Source organism: Tyto alba, unplaced genomic scaffold, assembly GCF_018691265.1.
Source record: "Tyto alba isolate M040663 unplaced genomic scaffold, T.alba_DEE_v4.0 Super-Scaffold_23, whole genome shotgun sequence".
NCBI classification, from domain to species: Eukaryota; Metazoa; Chordata; class Aves; order Strigiformes; family Tytonidae; genus Tyto; species Tyto alba.
In genome coordinates, this window is record NW_024881297.1 from 11,834,720 (window position 1) to 11,854,375 (window position 19,656).

General features: G+C 42.4%; 1 protein-coding gene across 2 annotated transcripts in view; it reads left to right on the forward strand.

Moving 5' to 3' along the window:
* Nucleotides 1–2,177: 2,177 nt before the first annotated feature.
* The window catches only part of RNF150 (ring finger protein 150), a 126,049-nt gene continuing 108,570 nt past the window's right edge, over nucleotides 2,178–19,656 (forward strand). Inside the window, exon 1 of one of the 2 annotated variants that reach the window (XM_033001689.2) lies at nucleotides 2,178–2,708. In XM_033001689.2, the coding sequence (XP_032857580.1) occupies nucleotides 2,243–2,708 (466 nt within the window). In that variant the 5' untranslated portion in view covers nucleotides 2,178–2,242. The remainder of the gene's footprint in view (nucleotides 2,709–19,656) is intronic. The other variant, XM_033001688.2, reaches the window with a different exon arrangement.

Here is a 19,656-nt window from a genome sequence, read left to right on the forward strand (position 1 = left end):
TTTGGTAACCCACCATACTTCCCTGTAAACATCTCTATTTTATTCCCCCATTCACCTGTACATATTCCTCACAAATTCACCTTTTTTTGACTTCAGGGAAATAACTTTTTCAAAGCATCATGTGTGTAAAATATGGTTAAGGCTGTCATCTGTTTGCTTAGATCAATGACAGCTATGAACATAAACTGGAAACAGGCAAATATTAACACTAGCAAGATGCTCAGGTGTCTCATCTAAATAAAAGGGAATGGTATTTCCAGCAGCAGATTTTAGTAAAGAGGTGGCTAAAATAGGCAATATCTATTAATCTTGTGTGACATCCTTCTGTTACTGAAGATAGTTATGGAAAAGCAGAATTTTTGTTACTTACACTAGGATAGATAAACATAGAGTCAGTTATGTTTTGACCCTTTTGAATGGCATTTGAGCCTTGGCCAAAATTCTTTTGGGGTGTTTTAAATTTTTTTTTTTTTTTTTTTTAAATTAAAAATCCCCTGATCTAGTGTCAGGGTTTAACCCTGGCCAGCAACTAAGCCCCATTCAGCTGCTTGTTCAATCCCTGCGCACCCCCCCCCCCCGCCCCCCGGTGGGGTGGGGGGAGAATTGGAAAAGTGAGAAAACTTGTGGGTTGAGGTAAAGAGAGTTTAATAAGGAAAGCAAACCAAGGGATGAATTCCCCACTCCCCATGGGCAGGCCGGGGCTCAGCCACCCCCAGGACAGCTGGGCTCCATCACACGTAACAGTGACTTGGGAAGGGAAACACTGTTGATCCAAACATCCCCCACGTCCCCCCCTTCTCTCCCAGCTTTACACACTGAGCGTGATGCCATATGGTCTGGAATGTCCTTGGGGTCAGCTGTCCCAGCTGTGCCCCCTCTTAACTTCTTGTCTTGTACCTCCCCCCCACACACACTGGTGGGATGAGGCAGAAAAGGCTTTGGCTCTGTCAGCACTGCTCAGCAATAACTAAAACACCCCTGAATTATCAACACTGTTTCCAGCACAAATCCAAAACATAGCCCCATACTAGCTACTGTGAAGAAAATTAACTCAATCCCAGCCAAAACCAGCCCATCTGGACTTTCATGGAGCCAAAATTTAACTATTACTTTCCGTCTGTGTCCACGGAGTTCAAGAGTTTCCAGAGCACGGCTCTGTCCTTCTTCGAGGTTTCACAGTCATTCTCTGCCGTCTCACCTTCCATGTTCTCTGTGTCCGGGTCCGCTGCACGCCTGATTTTGGTAAACGTGCCTTTCATTACCATTCAGAAATGTATGGTGAGAAAATGAATCCATTTGCATTTTAAGCCCTGATATACAAGCAATTAGCCCTCTCAGCCGTGCGTCGTAAGTATATTGTAACTGTCACATTTGCAATTTATTTTTTTTTTTTAACTTAACCCACAGCAGTCAGGAGGAGGGAAAAAAAAAAAAAAAAAATCAAAACCACGAGTCGGAGGTGTGAGGGACTAATCGCATCCGGGCTCCCTGGGGCTCCACTCCTTCCTCGGGAGACGGGCTCAGGCCTCGGCCCCCCGGCCCAGGCCTCGGCCCCCCGGCCCCGGCCCCGGCCGCGGCTCCCCCCGCGCTGCCGGCAGGTGCCGCTGCCTCCCCGCCGCTCCTCCCGCACGCGGCGGCCCCCGCAGCCCGCGGGAGGGGGGAAGCGCAGCCCCCTCCGGCCGGGCCGCGCCGAGGCGTCCGGGGCCCGGAGCGGGAGCGGCGCCGCGCGTTTGTGCGTGTGGAAACACCCCACCCCCCCCCCACACACACACTCCATCCTCCTCCTTCTTCTTCTTCTCCGCGCCTTCCTTCCCTGCCCGGCTGCCAGCAGCGGGGGAGGCAGCTGTGCGGGCAGGGCGAGGGAGGGGAGAAGCGGGGCAGAAGGAAGCGAAGGCGGCGGCGGAGCGGAGCCGGGGAGGGGGGGCGGGCGGGAGGGGGGGGGGGGGGGGGGAGAAGAGGGAGACGGGGCCAGCCCGAGGAAATCCAAACGGCCCCGCCATGAATTAGGCAGCGGGCTGCCGAGGGGAGGGCCCCCTCCATCTCCCTCCCTCCCTCGCTCCTTCCCCGCACGGCGGCCGGCGGGAGCAGCACCGCCCCGCACGGAGCCGGCCGCTCGGGGCACGCCGCGCAGCACACGGACACGGACGCGCACGGGCGTGGGGGGCGGCGGTGGTGGAGGGAGGGAGGAGGGGGGGGGGGAAGGAGGGGGAGGAGGAGGAGGAGGAGCGGGCCGGCCCGGCAGATGAAGATGGCAATGTCTGTGATCCAAGCGTGCCGCAGCCTGGCTTTCTCAACATGGCTGCTGTCCTTTTGTTTCGTGCATCTGCTGTGCCTGGACTTCACCGTGGCCGAGAAGGAGGAGTGGTACACGGCCTTCGTCAACATCACCTACGCCGACCCGGCGGCCGGCAGCGCCGAGCTCCGCAGCGAGAAGAGCGAGTGCGGGCGCTACGGCGAGCAGTCGCCCAAGCAGGACGCCCGCGGGCAGGTGGCCCTCTCCGCCTCGCCCGCCGACCGCTACGCCTGCGACCCCAGCACCCGCTTCAACGCCCCGGCGCCGGGCAAGAGTTGGGTGGCCCTCATCCCGCGGGGCAACTGCACCTACAAGGACAAGATCCGCCACGCTGCCGCCCAGAACGCCTCCGCCGTGGTCATCTACAACGTGGGCTCCAGCAACGCCAACGAGACCATCACCATGCCCCACGCAGGTGAGCGCTGTGGGGCACCCTCCCTGAGGTTTTGCACCGGCTGGGCGGACGGGCCCGCTTGCCTTGGGGTGGGAGCTGATGGCGGGGCGAGGTGTCCTTGCACCTCTTGGCAGGGAGCAGGGTGGACTGTGGGCCTCGCCGGGCGGTGGGTGCCCGTCCCCGGGGGACGTGGAGCACCCCTCCGTGCTGCCGTGGCAAAGGACGGGTACGCTGCTAGCAGCAATGCACGCGGGCGCTCCGGGGGTGAAAAGTTCGGGAGGTGTAAAGTTTGGGTCTCGTCGGAGGAATCCTGAGCCTGCTGTGGGGCACCGACGTTTTGTCGTGTCCTGAGGATCCTCTGGCAGGTGCCGCGTGGGATCGGGTGTGATTGAGACCTTCGGAAGAGGAGAAGCGTAGTTAGTGTTTATGGTACAGGCTTATCAGGAGGTGCAATAAAGGTAGGGAACACAGCGTCCACTGTCTCGCCTGCGATAGTGTAAAAGCCAGGGGATCGAGTAGGAATGCCGAATATCTGATCTGGTGAGAACATGAGGTATTTTGCCCAGGACTGGGGTGAGGCGGGGACTGGGTGGGTGGCTCACTCTCCCAGGTGAACGCTCCGATGGAGTTCGCGCTCACGGTGTCAGCACATGGGTGCTCCGGTCCCAACATGTGCTCGTCAGCTAGAACCCAGCAGAAATCCAGTCGTCGGAACGACCCAAAGCTCGGGTTGTGCGCACAAAAAGCGCTGGTTTTGTAACAGTGTTTGATCTGAAATAATGTTGTTTTAAAAACAGATCACCAGATTTATATTTAGGGACGGTGTTTACTGCCAGGGGTCACTGGTCTTTTATACCAGCAGCCTATGCCATGGAGACTAAAATGCCACCTATTGTGAAATCTCAGTTTGGTTTGCATCCAGTAACTAATCATGCCCAGCTGTTTCATGCCAGTTGAATCTTAGCAGAGTTAGGGGCAAACTGAAACACAGAAAAGCTGCAAAACAGGATGTTATTCTAATGACAATTTAAATTTCCACAGTAAACTAGCTAGCGTGGATGTGCTGAAAAACAATGTTGCCCGACTATAATGCTATAATACTGCTGATTTAGAAGTAACACTTTTGGAACCTCTTGTGTGCAGCCTCTTTAAGAGATTAACTGTTTATTTGGGCAAATTCATGTTTCTTTGGTAGGACTAGATGAAGATGGGGTTTTTTTACTACTTTCCACTGGTTTTGTGAGACAAGCAACTCATAACCTCCTGAGCTTCTTAAAATTGTGCTTTATAACCTGCACATGGTTTAGTAGCTGTTCACATTATACTTCTTGGTACTTTAAGTATCACAGATTATATACGAAACAGTATAAAGTAGTAAGAGATTGGCATACTTATGCACCCTTAAAGTAAAGCTCAGACTGTTTCAAAACTTAAGACGCATCGCTTGTTCTTGTGTAGTGAGTTTCTCTAAAACTGCCAACATGTTGGATCAATTAATGGTTTGCCTGTTTTTAAAGTATGCACTAAGCTGGTTTCCTACACAAATGGTGTTTTATTAAGAAACAGTGGGAGTAAAAAATGTGTCTAACCTTTTAAAATGTTAGAGCTTTTGTTTGTTTTAAAGTCTAAAATGAAGTAAGCAGGGAATCTTTCCTACTGAAAGTGGCCTCAGCTTTCAAAAATACAAACACTGTATCACTTATCTTGGGGGCAGTTTCTTTTATGTCATATGACTCCTTACAGTTTATTCTGAGAATCCTTTCTGTGTACTGAATTGATACCCAGCAGTGTGATCGTATAGTACCAGAGGCTGAAATGAAAGGAAACTTGCAGAAAATAAGCTGAACTTGTTGAACACAATCAGTGAGACTTGAAGGGCTTTGCTGATTGATTATATGAGGTTGTCTTCATTTTGACGATTTTTGTTTTGTGAAGTTGAAAACCAGTTGTTGGTCTTACCTTAGGGAAAACCCAGCCTCTGCGTAAAGTCAAAACTCAGAGGAGTTCTAGAGCATAAGTCTGCTGGAATAGGAGGAAAAATAATTATTCTTAAACAAATACTGTACAAACTAGCAGGGATTCAGAACTGGATTTATCTTTATGCTGAGACAAAGTGAACGTACAAGCTGTGTAAAGTTATCTTTCTGACTTGCAGCCTTTGACGTTTGCTTGGTCCCAGTCTAAATGATAGCACAAGATTCAAGGGAAGAATGAATCAGGTTCTTGGTTTCTGAGTTCAGCAGCATCTGCGGTGTTCTGCCCACGCCAAATCCTGGAGTGGGAAGAAGAAAATTCCATCCTGGAAAATACTTGGGGGGTGGGAGGGGAGAGTGAAATATGACCTAAAAAGCAATTTAAAAGTCAAAAGAAACATGATGTTACTTTTTTTTTTTTTTTTCTCGTACAGATTATTCTTTTTTTTGAGGTTTCATGTAAGATTAAATAAACTTTCTATACAGAAAACAGTATATACAGTATATCTTATTGCATAACAATGTGCTCCTGCCATTACTAAAAAACTATTACTTCTAAGAGAGATGTTTTCCCTTATGTACCTTCTTCTCTTCTGTATGCTTTGCCTTATTTCTTTTACTGTCATTTTATCTCTTTGTGCTTATTTTTCTGCTCTTCTCACCCCCACTCTCATTTCTTCATCTCTAACCCTGTGCTTCATTCCCTCTCTTGACCACGTTACTGTGCAGCTTTGTCGTGCTTTGTCCTTGCCACTTTCTTCCCAAAGCTTGCTTTCTCCTGCCAAAGATCTTACCTCACAGCTGTATGTTTAATTACGTTTCCTGTTTTCTGCTACAATGCATGCCAATGATCTCTTGTTAACATGATGCCTCCTGATTTTAAAACATATGCGCAACTGTAGCAAGATACCATTCTTGAATTTGAAGGAGGGTTGGTTGACCTCCCTCCCCTGCCCCCTCTTTCTCCACCCCCATCCCCCCCCCCTTCCCCCCAGTCAAAACCAGGCTGGTATTATATCAAAGCTGCTTGTGGAAATCTTCAAATACAGCTTTCCAGGATTTATTTATAGTGCACCAGACAGAACAGACCAAGTGTTCTATTTGAACTGGTTCAGTCACCATATTGAAAGCCTTTGCTTTTGGGGAGCTTGTGCTCAGGTCACTGCTTGCACATCCAGGAGAGTGAGGTAGAGTTGTGACACCCGTGTTCACAGGGGTTGCAGAGCCCTGTGGTTCTCGTGCTAGGACACACTTAGCTTTTGCATCATCTGCTACAGCCTTTGCAAACCGGCTTCTTTATTTTTATTGGCTTGAAGTATGGTATAGGAGCTGTGAGTCCAACTTTCTTTGTTTTTTGACTAAGTAGGTTTTAACCAGAGAAGGAAAAAAACCATCTAGAATTTCTGTTGCAGATGCTTTTTATTTCTCTTAAATCAACTTTCCTAGTAGAAAAGTACTCTAATAATATAGAGGATGTTCTTTTTCCTCCAGAAGAATAAGCCATGGTGTTGGCTAGGGTTTCTGATTGACATTTTTTCTTACTCAGAACAAAATAGCTGTTATTTAGGTTTGAAAAGGCTCTAGCTACTGTGTCTGCATTTAATAACTTAGTATGAACTGAAAATCTTCTTACTACCTGTTGTAGCATGTGTCCTAACAACACTTCCTCTGAGGTCTGAATAGATACAGTAAGGGAACCTTCCAGAAGATAATTCGAGGTGAGAACTTCCCTCTTTCCAGCTCTTACTCGAGGGAACCGCGGTTGACTGCTTCTAACTTGGGCACCTGTCAGGTGCTTGGAGCTAGGGAGGGATGTTAACTGTGACCAAACACATGATTTATGTGTGGGTAAAAATCAGATCTTTAGTATTCAATACAGGTTGTAACATTCAGTTTTAATTCTGGGGTGCATCAGAGTATCTCACAGAATAGATACAATTATTATGTGAAATAAATTGCATCCTAAGTGTTTTGCACCAGAAGCATATTTGAGTCAGGCAGTTTTGCATTCTCCGTATTCTGCTTTTCCAGTGCATGCCATAACAAAATTGAAGTCACGTGCTGTGTGTATGACAGCCCGTTTTCAATGAGAGGCAGATGCCTTGTTTTTTGTAATGACTCGTACACACTGGCAGCAACCGTCAACTGTATCTTTGAGACACGGATCTCATATGTGGTCTAAGATGACTCTGACTTCTTCCCTCCTCCTTTGGCCCTCAAGTGCAGCATGTGTGTGCCAGATTGCATGAGGAGGGCACTGCAAAACCAGGTGCGTCCCTCCACACATACTTTGGATGTGGCCAGCCCTGATCTGTGCACATTCAATTCAGTAACAGTTTCTTCCCTTGTACTGATTTTTTTTTTTTTTGTTCCACAATCAATGATTAGTCCTGCCTTTTACATACTTTAAGATGTGTTGGTAGTAGTTTTGGCTTTAGGCTCCCCTCTATATTTGTACTGATGTGCAAATTAAACACTGAAATTGAAGATTTCTCTCTTTACAGACTTAATTCAGTACTGTAGCTACATTTGTTCCGTTCCCAAAACAATTGTTTTCCTAAACTTTTGTTGAATTCTAATGAGGAAAATGTGCTGACAGCACTCACGCTGAATTTACATATGGATAAGTGTGAATTAATCAAAGGTTGGAGATTTCGGGCTTCCAGGGCCTGCTATAATTATTTTTTGTTTTGGGCACCCAGGATTCATTCCTAATAGAAACCAACTCCATGGGGGAGGGAGATGGAAATTAGTGCATCTCTGAACCTTATCTGTCATGAAAGTGAGGCATGGCTGGGGTGTGCTGCCATCCTTAGGAACTCAGAGGAGCTCCTGGATCCATCATGTTGGCTTGGATTTTAGTAGGTTTTGAAAATCTGGTGATCAATATTTATCAAAAACAAGGATTTATAACGTTGGGCAGAGCCAGCAGCGGTGCTGACGAGCCGTCTCACTGGGCTCACTCGTGAGCCGCGCTGCTGCCTACTACCTCTGCTGTGGTTCAGTGCCAGGTTTCTCTATGGCAGATGTGGTCAGTCATGCCAAGTGATGGGGCCACTTTGTGATGTTAGGTAGCTGGTTTAGCTCTAACTGACTTAAAAGGGATCAGTTTGACCTACAAGGACTAAAGCAACAAAATAATCTTAGTCTCTGGTACTCCCTGGGACAGCCATTTCAGCGCTGAGGCACTGAGTTTTGTCATTAGATGAGATGCTTTTTGCTGTGTTGAATCTCCATTCTTCTTTCAACCTCACAACTGCCCTGTGTATCTCCTTCAGAGCCCATTGCAGTCAGTGGAAGGACAGCAAGTCCATCCAGCTTTGGATCAAGTTGTAAGGTACAGCTTTCCCTAAAAAGTGGTGAAATATTGATTCATTAAAGATTGCATCGATCTGCCAAGCTTACTGATCCCAAAAGCAAGTAGATTTCTGCACGCCCTTTGGTTATCTGCAGCATTTGTTTGTAATGATGTTCATACAAGTGCTGTCTTCAGATCTCTGCAGTAAGAATTGACACAGCAAGAAGAAAATCTTCCTCAGAAACAAATCTGTATCAGCATTGATTCTAACTGCTGCCTGTTAATCTGGAGCACCTCCTTTTGGTATGCTGTCCTTAGGAGAATGGCTTGCTCTTGATGAAGTGATGGTTTGTTCTAGTCTCATTGGTATTCTGGCTTTAAAATGGTATGTGTTAGCTTGGGTTATTAGAATACTGTGGCAGTCTGTGGCTAGTGTGGTAACTCCATTGTAGCTCACTAATTCATGCACAGATATTTCTGTGCTGCCCCCCTTTGTGGTACATCACCGAGCACAGGAACATTTTCAGCAAAAGAGGAGAGAAACCTACAGTTAGTTCAGTATTGGCACTTTAGGAGTGTCTTTTCCTGGTGAGAGAAGAGGACACTTTCTACTTTTCTCATGTAAGTGAAGGACTAAAAGAACCCATTATTTTGCTGCACTTGTTTGATGAAGCTCATAGTGCATTGTCATGTGAGATGACTGAGTTTCAAGTGACCTCTGCCTCCTTACACCATGAGCCAGGCTGATGAAGAGTTAGATCTTTATGAAGGGATAGCCCAATGACTTCTCTACTTTCCAATAACTTCTGCATAGCTAACCCCTGCACAGAAACAGCATTCATTTCAGGACAAACCCCACTTCTGCCCTTTCAGTTGCACTTGAGTACTAGTCACTTGATGGTTTCTTTGGTACAGAAGGGAGCGAACAATACAATCATTGACTCATAGAAATCAGATATGGAAAACACTGAGTAGTCCATGTAATCTGTCACCTTACTAATGCAGGAGTGCTTCCTACAGTGTTACCATCTACTGCTGTCACGGTGCTTTTTGCTTAGCATCTTGCAAAGGACAGAGTTTTGGGGTGCTTAAATACTATTGCAAGAGATGTAAAATGTAGGAGGATATTACATACTAATACTATATCTTGCAATCATATTTAATTCTTGTAACTTCCACAAAGTCATCTTGGCAGAGGCATAACAGCTAAAGGATGAGGTTTAAAACGGAATGTATCCATTGTACCACACAGTTTAGGGGATTATATGGCAATTGCAAGAAGAAAGAGGAGGCAAAATATTTTGTAAGTGGGTGTGTCCAAACAGGCTTACTCTGCTGTGTCTTGATTCCACAGTGGGATGTGACCTAGGACTTCATTTGTGCTCAGGTCTCCTTGTTTCACTCCACAGTGATTTGATTTATCTGGAAAAGAATTCTAGATGGATAGGCCACAGGTCAGCCATTGCAGTTTGACCAGGTCCTGAATGTGAATGAGCAGGTCAAGGACCCCCCAGGGTATCCTGCTTGTTCATGAGTGCATTTAGATGTAGTATCTCAGGAGGTAATTCTGTTAAGAATTACAGTTTCTGTAACCTGGAGGAGAAAACCCAAATCACTTAAGTGAAACTTCAACTTTTAAAATTTAATGTTTTAAATCTACCAGCTTTGTATCTACTGTCTGACCCACTGCCTGTATTAGTGGATGCCAAGCTTCATAAACCTACAGCTCTGCTAACGAATTTGGTGTGAATTGAAGCTCATCAATAATAGGCTTACCGTTCTTCAGTGCGTTTTGTGGACCCCTTAAAAGTAAATCTCCAGCCAGGATAAATTGAAAATTACTGATTTAGGTGCTTACCACCCTGGTGGAAACAATGTTTTTTAGTTCATAAATAGATGAGTGGAAACACCTCTTCTTTCATCAGTTCTAGTAGATGGAGAAAGGTTGTAAAGACTGGTTTGCTCATGAAACAACATCACAATGCAGCTGTGTTTTACAAGAGAGGCTTAACAAGGACATTGTTTATTTTTTGAGTCCTCTTCAATAAATTGAGATAAACCTTTAGAAAACTGAACTGAGGAGAAATGAAGGAGATGGTGAAAAGATTAACCTGTTTGTTTTATTGCTATTCTACATTGAAATATGAAAAGCTAGCATCTCTGATTCTTTACTACTTAAAGTTATAATAGCTTTTTTCAAATAATTGTTCATTTCCCTCTCGAGAGTGACTTACAAATAACATCAATAAAGTGAACTGCTTGTTCATTTGCTTTTGACAGTATAATTGTAGTGATATTCAATTACACTGCTAGAACTAAGGGTCTGTCAGAGTTTCGATCTCAAATCTGATGTGTTTAACTGTGTTTATGTATGTAATAGTCCCTGATGTAAGTTGGAAAGGTAAGCCATTTATTTTAACCTTATTTTCAGTTTGAGACAAAATTGGAGGAAAAAAGTATGTATCTTTTTAGTTCCCAAAACACAGAAACGTAGGTTATGGCCATGTAACTCCACAGAGTCCTGGTTTGAGCATATCTTGTATACTTCTTAAACATGGATAGAAACATTACATCTGCACAGGAATGTAGTTCCTCCAGGGATACATGGAATAGGGTGAGTTGGCAAGTGCTCTCTTGTGTTACACACTTAATGAAACAGCTTTTAAAAATTAATTTATATTCCATAGTGTCTTGAAGCCTTTATCATGAGAGAGGACCCCTGGCACTGGGGTGCTCCATAACAAAGCATTTCTCTCTGTATGCTCTTTCACCAAGACAGCCCCCTACTACTGACGTGTTTGTCTACGAACCATGGTGATTTGTCCCTGAACATTGGCTTAATTATGTAGGATATTATTCTTCTTCATAATTTGTTCCATACCTTGGGCTTTGTCCCTTTTAATATGCTCTTTGATTTGCCTCTTACTGTTCAAATCTCTCCTTACAAGGCATCTCATTTTTGCAAGTCATTGTAAGAATATCTCACCAGATAATATATGTATTTTAAAGAGAATTATGTATCACATTAATCTCTGACTTCCAGCGTTATAAATCACACGTCATTAAACTGTGCTTTTCTATTTATTGCTTTATCTTGCAGTCCTTGTCAAAGAGTTGATTTCTAGCACGGTCACTGTTACATTGTGTTGCATGTGTCTGACCTTACACAGCAGCACTAAGAATGGACTCAGGAGCCTTGTGGGTAGATTCATCTTTAGTTAACATGTATGTCTAATCTTAAGATTGCTGTAAAATGTGTCAACATTAGTTGAATATGTGTTGTGGGTTGGCTGAGTTCAGACCCAGTACAATAAGCTGTAAGGTTTTATTGTTTTACTTAAATTGATTTGTGGAGCACTTGAGAAGCTTTTGTACCTAGTGTTGTTACTGTAGTACTAGCAGAGCAATTCCAGTTCCTCACAATCAAAGTTCTGGGTGTCTAACAAGTTCCCCTATAAAAGATTTCTTGGATTTTCCAATTGTGCAAGAGTTCAGTATCAGTATCTGATAAAGATCTCTCTGGTTTTACATCCTGTGATGGGAGCTGAAATGCTAGTATTGTTTTTCCTTTTCCATTTCAGTGTTTTCTGTTAGAATACAGAAATATATTTCTGCTTTTCCTTTGCCTTTTCAGAAGTCCCTGTACTAGGGATCTTAAATCTTTGGACATATTTCTGGGGCGTGTCTGTGTTTGTAAAAAAAAAAAATAAAATAAAATAAAAAAAATCTTTAAAACATAACAGCCTGATGCTGCAGCCTCATTCATGATAGCTTCTTATACTAGTACAGAATATGCTTTCCCCTCTTGTGCCTTTTTAAGCTTTTATTATATGCTCACTGACTTGTAGTTTTACCTGCCAGTATCGTGTTCCTTGAGTGAGGCAGCTTTTGCAAGATTGTGTAATCTCTGTGCCTTGTCTCTTATCACTCTTTATATGTCCATGTGTTTGAAGTACCATCTGGTTATCCATGAAATTCATACATTTACTAAATACTATATCAAGACTTTTCACGCTGGAAAACGAGGAGCTGTCTGAGTAAAATCCATTATGTCTTGTTATAATACTGCCTTTGATGTCTTTCTCTTGCCTTATTTTTCTTTCAATCCTCTATACTCTTCATTTTCTGCTTAGTTTTTCTTTCTCTCTCTTTTTTTTTTTTTTTTTTTTTTGAGGGGCATGGGGGTGGGGGTGGGCAGGGAGAGGGGCAGGTGTATAATTTCTTTACTTTCCACACTTCCATAAAATCTTTCCCTTGGACTTCTTATCCATTTTTTTTTTTTGTCTTTTCTTCTCTTTTTATGTGCTCTTCACCTATTTTTCATGTCTCCTAGCTGTTTTTTTTCCCTCCCTTTCTCCCCACCCCTTACTAGTTTGACAAATATAGCGCAAGGATTTACATACAAAGCTGACTGTAAGGGGAAGCAGAGCATGATTATGCTCTTTGGGTTCCTTTTTCTTTGCAGCTGACTTTGGGTTTAAGGAGCATCTGCTGTCTGCTGCTCAGGGTCGGCTCGGAGGAGGGGGATTCCTCTCAGTAGTCAGGAAGTGTGGCAGTGCCATCTACGAACAGAAGACTGAGGATCAGGCATAGCACATTTGCTATGCATAGAATGGCTTTGTGCTGAACACTCCTAAGTCTTTTTCATGAATTCTTAAAAGACTAAATTATGGTTCCCCTCCATGTAAAGAGGCAGATCCTGCTCTTTCGTGCTTTTGCAGAAGAACATTAAGTTTCCCCCGCTGGGTGCTAAAAAAACTGACTGGGAATTTTTCCATCAAAACTGGTTTTCTTTTGTTGAAAATCCATTTCACTACTAAAAACTGTTTTGGAAAGTTTTTGCTCTCCAGAAAAGACCGTACAGTTCTGAGTTTGAAGAAAGATTTTATTTTAGTAAATATTTAATGTCTCAGAATTTCAGGCTCAGAACAGTTTGGTTTCCCTTTCCATTTTTGATGATATATTAAGTTTTAATCAGCTTCTACCAGCTTTAGACACTAGTTTCACCCCAGAGCACAGAGCTGACTTTTTCCCAATTCAAATGTTATACTTCTCCGGGAATCAATGCATTCATTTCATTACAAGTATTATTTAAAGAAACTGTACTCAGGTTTGCAATGCTGAATTTCTTTTCTCTGTGATGGTGTGCCAGCAGCTTTCTGTCTTCCCATAGTGAAGTCCCTAAGCTTTAAGGTCTTTGGCCCTTGATGTGTGTGTATATATCCTTACCAGCAGGCTAGACATGACTTTAGCACTGTGTCTAGATACACATGGGAATGATACTTGGTATGAGATGAAGGATTGCCCTTATAGTCAATGACATAACAAGGATCAGTAGTTGTCAGTGAAAGTGAGACAAATTCAGGCTTGTAGTAAGATGCAATTTCCTAGAAGGTTGCCCATAACTTAATGTTATTTGAATGTGCTTGGATAGCTCTCTAAAAGTCCCATCCTGGAAAAATTGCCCCATTCTCTGGGAAAATTGTGGTAGTATGTCTACAAGGAAGGTTAGAAAAGGTGATCATGGCAGTACTTTATGGTTTTAGGGAATGTACCTCTCTGAAACTATCACCCAGCTCTTTTCCATGCTTGCAGACTGCCAAAGCAGCTCTGGCAGAAGCTCTGAGGAAGTTCTGCACAGTGGGTAAACCCTATGGCATGAAGCATCAGCTTTTCTAGACTGGATCTCTGCATAGCATGTCCTTTATCACCTGGAAAGAACTTAGCTGGGTGACAGTGAGGAACCAATGTCAGTTCGTTATTTCTTTGTGACTGTTGCTTATAGAAGAGGAAGCTGCAAAAAATGCACTTGCAAGAAAAACGTAGTTTGGGTGACTTCTGTTTTATGTGTCTGAAGATAGCCAACAAATGCAGAGAGCTGCCTGTAAGCCTCCACAAATCCAGCATTTGCTGGAGCACCTGTCTCACATCATAAAAGTAGTTGAAAGCCTTTGCCTTCCAAAACTTCTATTTAAATGTTGCATGCCAGCACAAGGGAATATCGTGACTAAATACAACACAGAGAGGCAAAGGTATCACAGATGGGAATGTGATACTTCAAAAGCCAATAGTACCATAATTCACTTTGCCAGAGAAATGGCTAAAATAGCCATTAAATGAAAGTCATGTGAATGAACCTGAATCCTGGAGAGATGAATTCCTGTTGATGGGGAAAATAATAGCCTTGGAAGTAACTTTTGACTCCTGTGGCATCATCACCAGGGAGACATTCTTCCTCTCAGGGGCTGTGAAACTTTTTTGACTAATCCATATATCTTATTCCCCATTTCAGTTCTGCACTGACTTTCATGTCTCACTGGTACCTGCTATCATGATCTTTAAAATTTTCTTGTTTGCTGCCTCATTGCTGTTTGTCCCAGTCCTTCCTTGCTGCCTTTACAGGTGGTGGGAACATTCCCTGAGTTGAAGACGATCTTGGTGACACAGGTTTGAGCTTGTACATTTTCTAATTATCTTTAGCAGTTTTACATGTTGCTTGATAGTTGGAGTATGGGGGATTGTATTGCTCACGGGTTATTGCCCAACAGTTTCCACAGGTGAATTGGAAAAAGCTACCAAACAGCTTAACTGCATGGGAAAGTAATGAGCTATGTCTAAGGCAGTTGGGATCTTCTAGTGCATATTGATTCTTCAGAGAACTCATCAGTCCTTTTCACTCCTTTAGCCTGCTAACCCCTGCTTAAGAAACCACACAAGAAAATTTAATTTTTCTATGTGTTTTTTTTTTTTTTTTTTTCCTCTAGAGACATTCTCTTTTCTTTATCCAACTAAGTCCCAGACAGTTTTTTTGTTTTGGTTTGGTTTTGACTTTTTTCTGCTGTGCTAGTCTACTAACCAGAACTCCTTGAGATGCAAATTATGAGTGTCCATAGCCTGTATAAATAATTTTTTCTGAATTTATAATTTCTAATGGTTGGTAGTTCAAGGCAATTTTTGATAACAGAGAATTGATATTATCTGGTTTCTAAATATGCATGACCTATCACTTCTTTTGCCAATAATTAAGGGCTCCATTCCTGCTAACTAATTTATATAACCATCTTTCTGCTACTAGACTTAAGAAAAATAACAAAGCAAGCACTGAATTTTTAGTATAGGATATCTTCTATTGATTATCTTGTGCATTTGCTGTGTAGAATCTGTTCTTAGTTCTCAAACAATACTGTTGGGTCAGCACAATGGTTGCTGTTGGTCTTTTCTGGACAATTTATTTTGTGTCCATGGACTAGAAATATCTTTCACCAATGCAAAGATAACTCTGCTAGTTTTATCACAGAGCTGTTGTCTTTGGCTCTGACTAGCCAGATCTGTTGTCGGTTAGCCTGCAAAACAGAAGCTGTTGTGCATATGTAAAGAAATAGATTGTTGGTAATAAAGATAGCAGGGAGGCAAGTATAACCGTGTCTCACCTAGACCAATACAGCAACTCCTAAAATCTCTTGATTGCAAATAAGACTGATACTTAAAAATCACTTCTCACTTTACTGAGGTAGTGATTTTCCTGTCATAAAACTCACTAGAAGGTATTTTTAAATTTAGGTTAGACATTCTTTCTAATGTCTACATTACATTAAGGTAATTTGGAGAATGCTTCATATCCCAGTTCGGGATTATACTTAAGCTCATGTTTAGTCCTTGATAAGACTGGACCAGAAGTTGAGCACCTCAACTAAATGTGATTGAAAGTGGGTTTATTAGAAAATGTCATGTATGAGAGAGGTAGAAGTGTCTGATGTAGGCCAGAGGTTTATTACTACAAATGTTGCTGTGGTAACCTTGTGGGATTTTATGCCCTCCTGTAGCACTGTGAATAGTCAGGGTCCTTACAGTAAGGTGATTTTATTTACAATTGAAAATATAAGATACATACTTTATATATTTCATAAAACATGTGCTTTATAAATACCTATTAAACAAGATACTTTAATTATTTCACATTTCTCTACATAGATTGGCTTCTGCTTTCTGGGTTATCAGGCATGTCTGCATCACAGGAAGAAGAAAAGGCACCTCTCTCAACTTTCAGTGAGCACTGTTCCCCTTCCATCTGAGGAAGAGTTGACCACTCAAACCCCTCTAAAACCCAGATGCTGTTTCTTCTTAACTGTGTTTTATTTGATGTCTGTTACCAGTGAATGCAGAGGGACAATCAGCTGTCAGAAGTGTGGACAGCTAGTTAGTTATTTGCAGATGTCTTAGAGATTTATATCAAGTACTCAATTGTACTTGCTAGGTGAGCTAGAGGAGTTCATGTAATTTAAAATAGCCACACAGCATTTCTTGCTAATCAGAGAGTTGCCTAATTTGGAAATACATAGATATCTAAGGCCTATCAGATACATAGCAGCTCCATACCTTACACCCATTCCAGTTTGGGAGTAACTATTGTAATGTTTTGCAGATTTGGTTCCAATAGATAAAATTTTGCATCCTCCCTTGTGGCCTTACCAGTCTGTCCACTTCATTTTTCTTTGAGAAATTCAGAAAGGGTTTCCTTGATGTTCCAAATGGTACATATCAATTTTGAACAGAACTTTCAGCCCCTTGGACAGCTGTTGAGTGTATGTTGACAGGATGGGAAACTGTAACCAAGGAGGAGGGAAGTGTCTAATGGAGGAATATCTGTTAATTTTACATTCCTAACAAGTTAACTGCCATATTTAGTTAAAGAGATCAGCCTCAAAATAATACAATACTTATTTTTTTAAGTCCTTTAGGTATGTAAGCGTGCCCCATGACAACTGTGTTAAAATCACACTAAGATTTGTCAGACCAGGCAAATATTAATGTGTAATATTAATGATCACCTGAGGTGACTCAGTAATGTCTTCAGTGCTCTGCAAATCTGTATTTATCAGCACAAGCCTCAGAGATCCTCCATAATCTCAATGTGAGTGGACATCAGTAGGAGTGGAGGTCATTAATATTCATTTTTGGGTGCTATACTTTTCACAGGCCTGGGCCTTAGTTTGCCTTCTCCTGCATCTCCTTTTTTAATAAAACAGAATTGGAATCCATCCACCAGAGAATTATTGCAGGTTTGATTAATTTGAAAATAAACCTGACGTTCATGCTGTTATGCAATAGTTGTCTCCACCTGGTGGCAAGAATTTCAGGATCTGATAGTGCATTAGGTCTTCATTCAAGTGCACAGTATGCAATCAGATGCAAAAACATAATGACAATTCCATCTTTGTTTTCCATCTTTAATAATGGCAATGTCCCTATCAATGAAAGGGATAATATACACAGCATTTAAACACCCTCAGGCTACAGCAATGAAGAGATTGAACCTTTTTCTTGTGGAAAGATGCTACGCCATGCAGACGGTGTCATGGAAACTGAAAGAATGTATGAAGTTTTAAATAGGTTGATGAATTTTAGATACACTTCTCTAGCTACTTTGAAGAAGCACACAAACAACTTGACTGGAAAAGTCACAAGAAGTTCACAGGAAAAAAATTCTCCAGCACCAATATGGTGCTCTCCATAGTTCTTATGTGGGGTATTGGGACTAGACTGGGCTTTAAACTGACTTTTCACAGGCCAAATTTTCTTTATGCAGACTGCTTTCAGGTGAGTTCAAATGCTGATTTCTGAACTTTCAGGTTAGCCACCATAACTTTAAGAGCCTCCTCAGTCCCCATGTCATTTATTTACATTTTTTTATGTTATTAAGAGAAGACTAATAATTATCCTGTAAAATTCCAACCCCCAAATCTTTCCTTTAGAAAAAGCATTATAAGTTTGCTGATTGCCAGCAATGCACTTACCTATGCTGTTAATTTGTAACCTCTACTTCTGAAATCCTAACCCTGCGGAAGACCATGCCAAAACTTCCACAGGATTTAATTGCCAAGTAGCTAAAGCAAGATAATAAATACCTGAACTCACTACATATCTTCTGCTGCCCTCATAGTATTTAACACATTGTTGTCAAGTAGAGAAAAGCACCATTCATCGCAACCCAACAGAAATAATACCAGTCTTTCACCAGCAATCTCAGTGAAGTAATAAGTTTGCATTTCATATGAGCTGGACACATCTATCAAATTCAGGTAACACAACAGACACCACCAGGGCTTTCATTAAGGTCATTTTGTAATCGAGTAAAATTATGGGCCAGCATGTGAGTGCCTTGAAGCTGTAAGTATTAACTTGCATGAGTTCTCCAGCACATTTCATAAAAGGTCCACCTGGCCCCAACTGACTGTATAAATGATGTAGCTATTGTTACATTTATGATATAGGTAGAAGTTAATTTTCTTACCTTTTGAAGTGCTTGAGAATAGTAGGTCATGTCTTATGTGTATTTCTGACAGTGGGCTTCAAAACAAATTTTTCTGTAATCTACTGACAGCTATAATGTCGTTCTTGCAAGGCTTACAGCTTTTGTGTGAAATGAAAGGGATTGGGGGGGTGGAGGGATGTGTAGCATTATAGCTGTGTTGCAGGAAGAGGCTGAAAAGCTTGGTTTGCAAGATGCACGTGCCTGCTCGCTTCTCTCCAAGAAGAGGGAGCAGCCAGCCTCACCAGAGCTGCCAGCGACATTGCTGCCTGACAAAAGCCACAGTTGAAATAAAAGCTTCTCAATCTCAAGCAGGTACTGGTTGCACGCGCTGCAGAAAGACTTGTTCTATATTTGGGGGGTAAGAGCAGTATGGTTTTCACACCTTTCTTCACTAAGTGGTATGCTAAGAAGGAATGGCAACGATGACAGCCTTATCATGGGGTGGGGGGGATGCTTCGGTGGTGGTTGTTAGGAGAATGCTCAGAATTAGTATTTGCAATCTCCAATGGAGGAGTGGAATCTACGTTTTATACCATCCATCTATATAACAAACATGGACAGTTGTCACAGAAATAGTTACAGAAACAAAGTCTATCCACGTTAAGCCTAGCAGAGGTCATTCCTTACCTGTTTCCAGTCTGACCAAGCTATGATGGCATTTAATAGGGGCTGCCTTTGTTCCAGGCAGAGGATTAGTTATTAGATCTTGAAATACGAGGTTGGTTGGTGAATTATTTTTTTTTTCTTAATTTTTCTGGAAATAATGTTCAGCTGAAGAGACCACAGTGCAGGCAATACTGCATGGCAATTTCTGCGCCTTTGTTCTAACATGCATATTGTGTTTTGAGTGATGCTGATCTGTTTTGAGAGCTTGTGGGATTTTCAAAACCACTGCTATGTTAATCTCATTTGGCTCCTATAACATGCTTCAGATCACTCTCTTTTTTCAGGGTCTGATGACAAGATATTGAATGGTGTGATTTGTACTGCAAGTGGTTTATTTTCAGTTTTCACTACACCTTCATTTTGAAACTCTGTGACTGTTTAACCCCTATGTAAGACGTCAGCATGCCTTATTATGGTGAATTTATTTGCTAATCAAGATGTTTGCTAATGAGAGAATCTCTGTCTCTCAGTTAGTGCAGGCATTGCCTTATCCTAAAGACACTTCGCCTTTTGGTCTCTTTGATCCAAATTAATTGTAGGAGGCTAAGTGCAGACAGAAATATCAAACACACAGCTATGCTTAACAGAAATGTTACAATTACATAAAAGTATCAGAAATCAGAGATCCTGATAGGTGATTCAGCATAGAAATCACAGGGTAGCTGAAGTTCACAATTTAAACTGGTAGTTCTGATCTTCTCGTACTTAGGCACTGAGTCA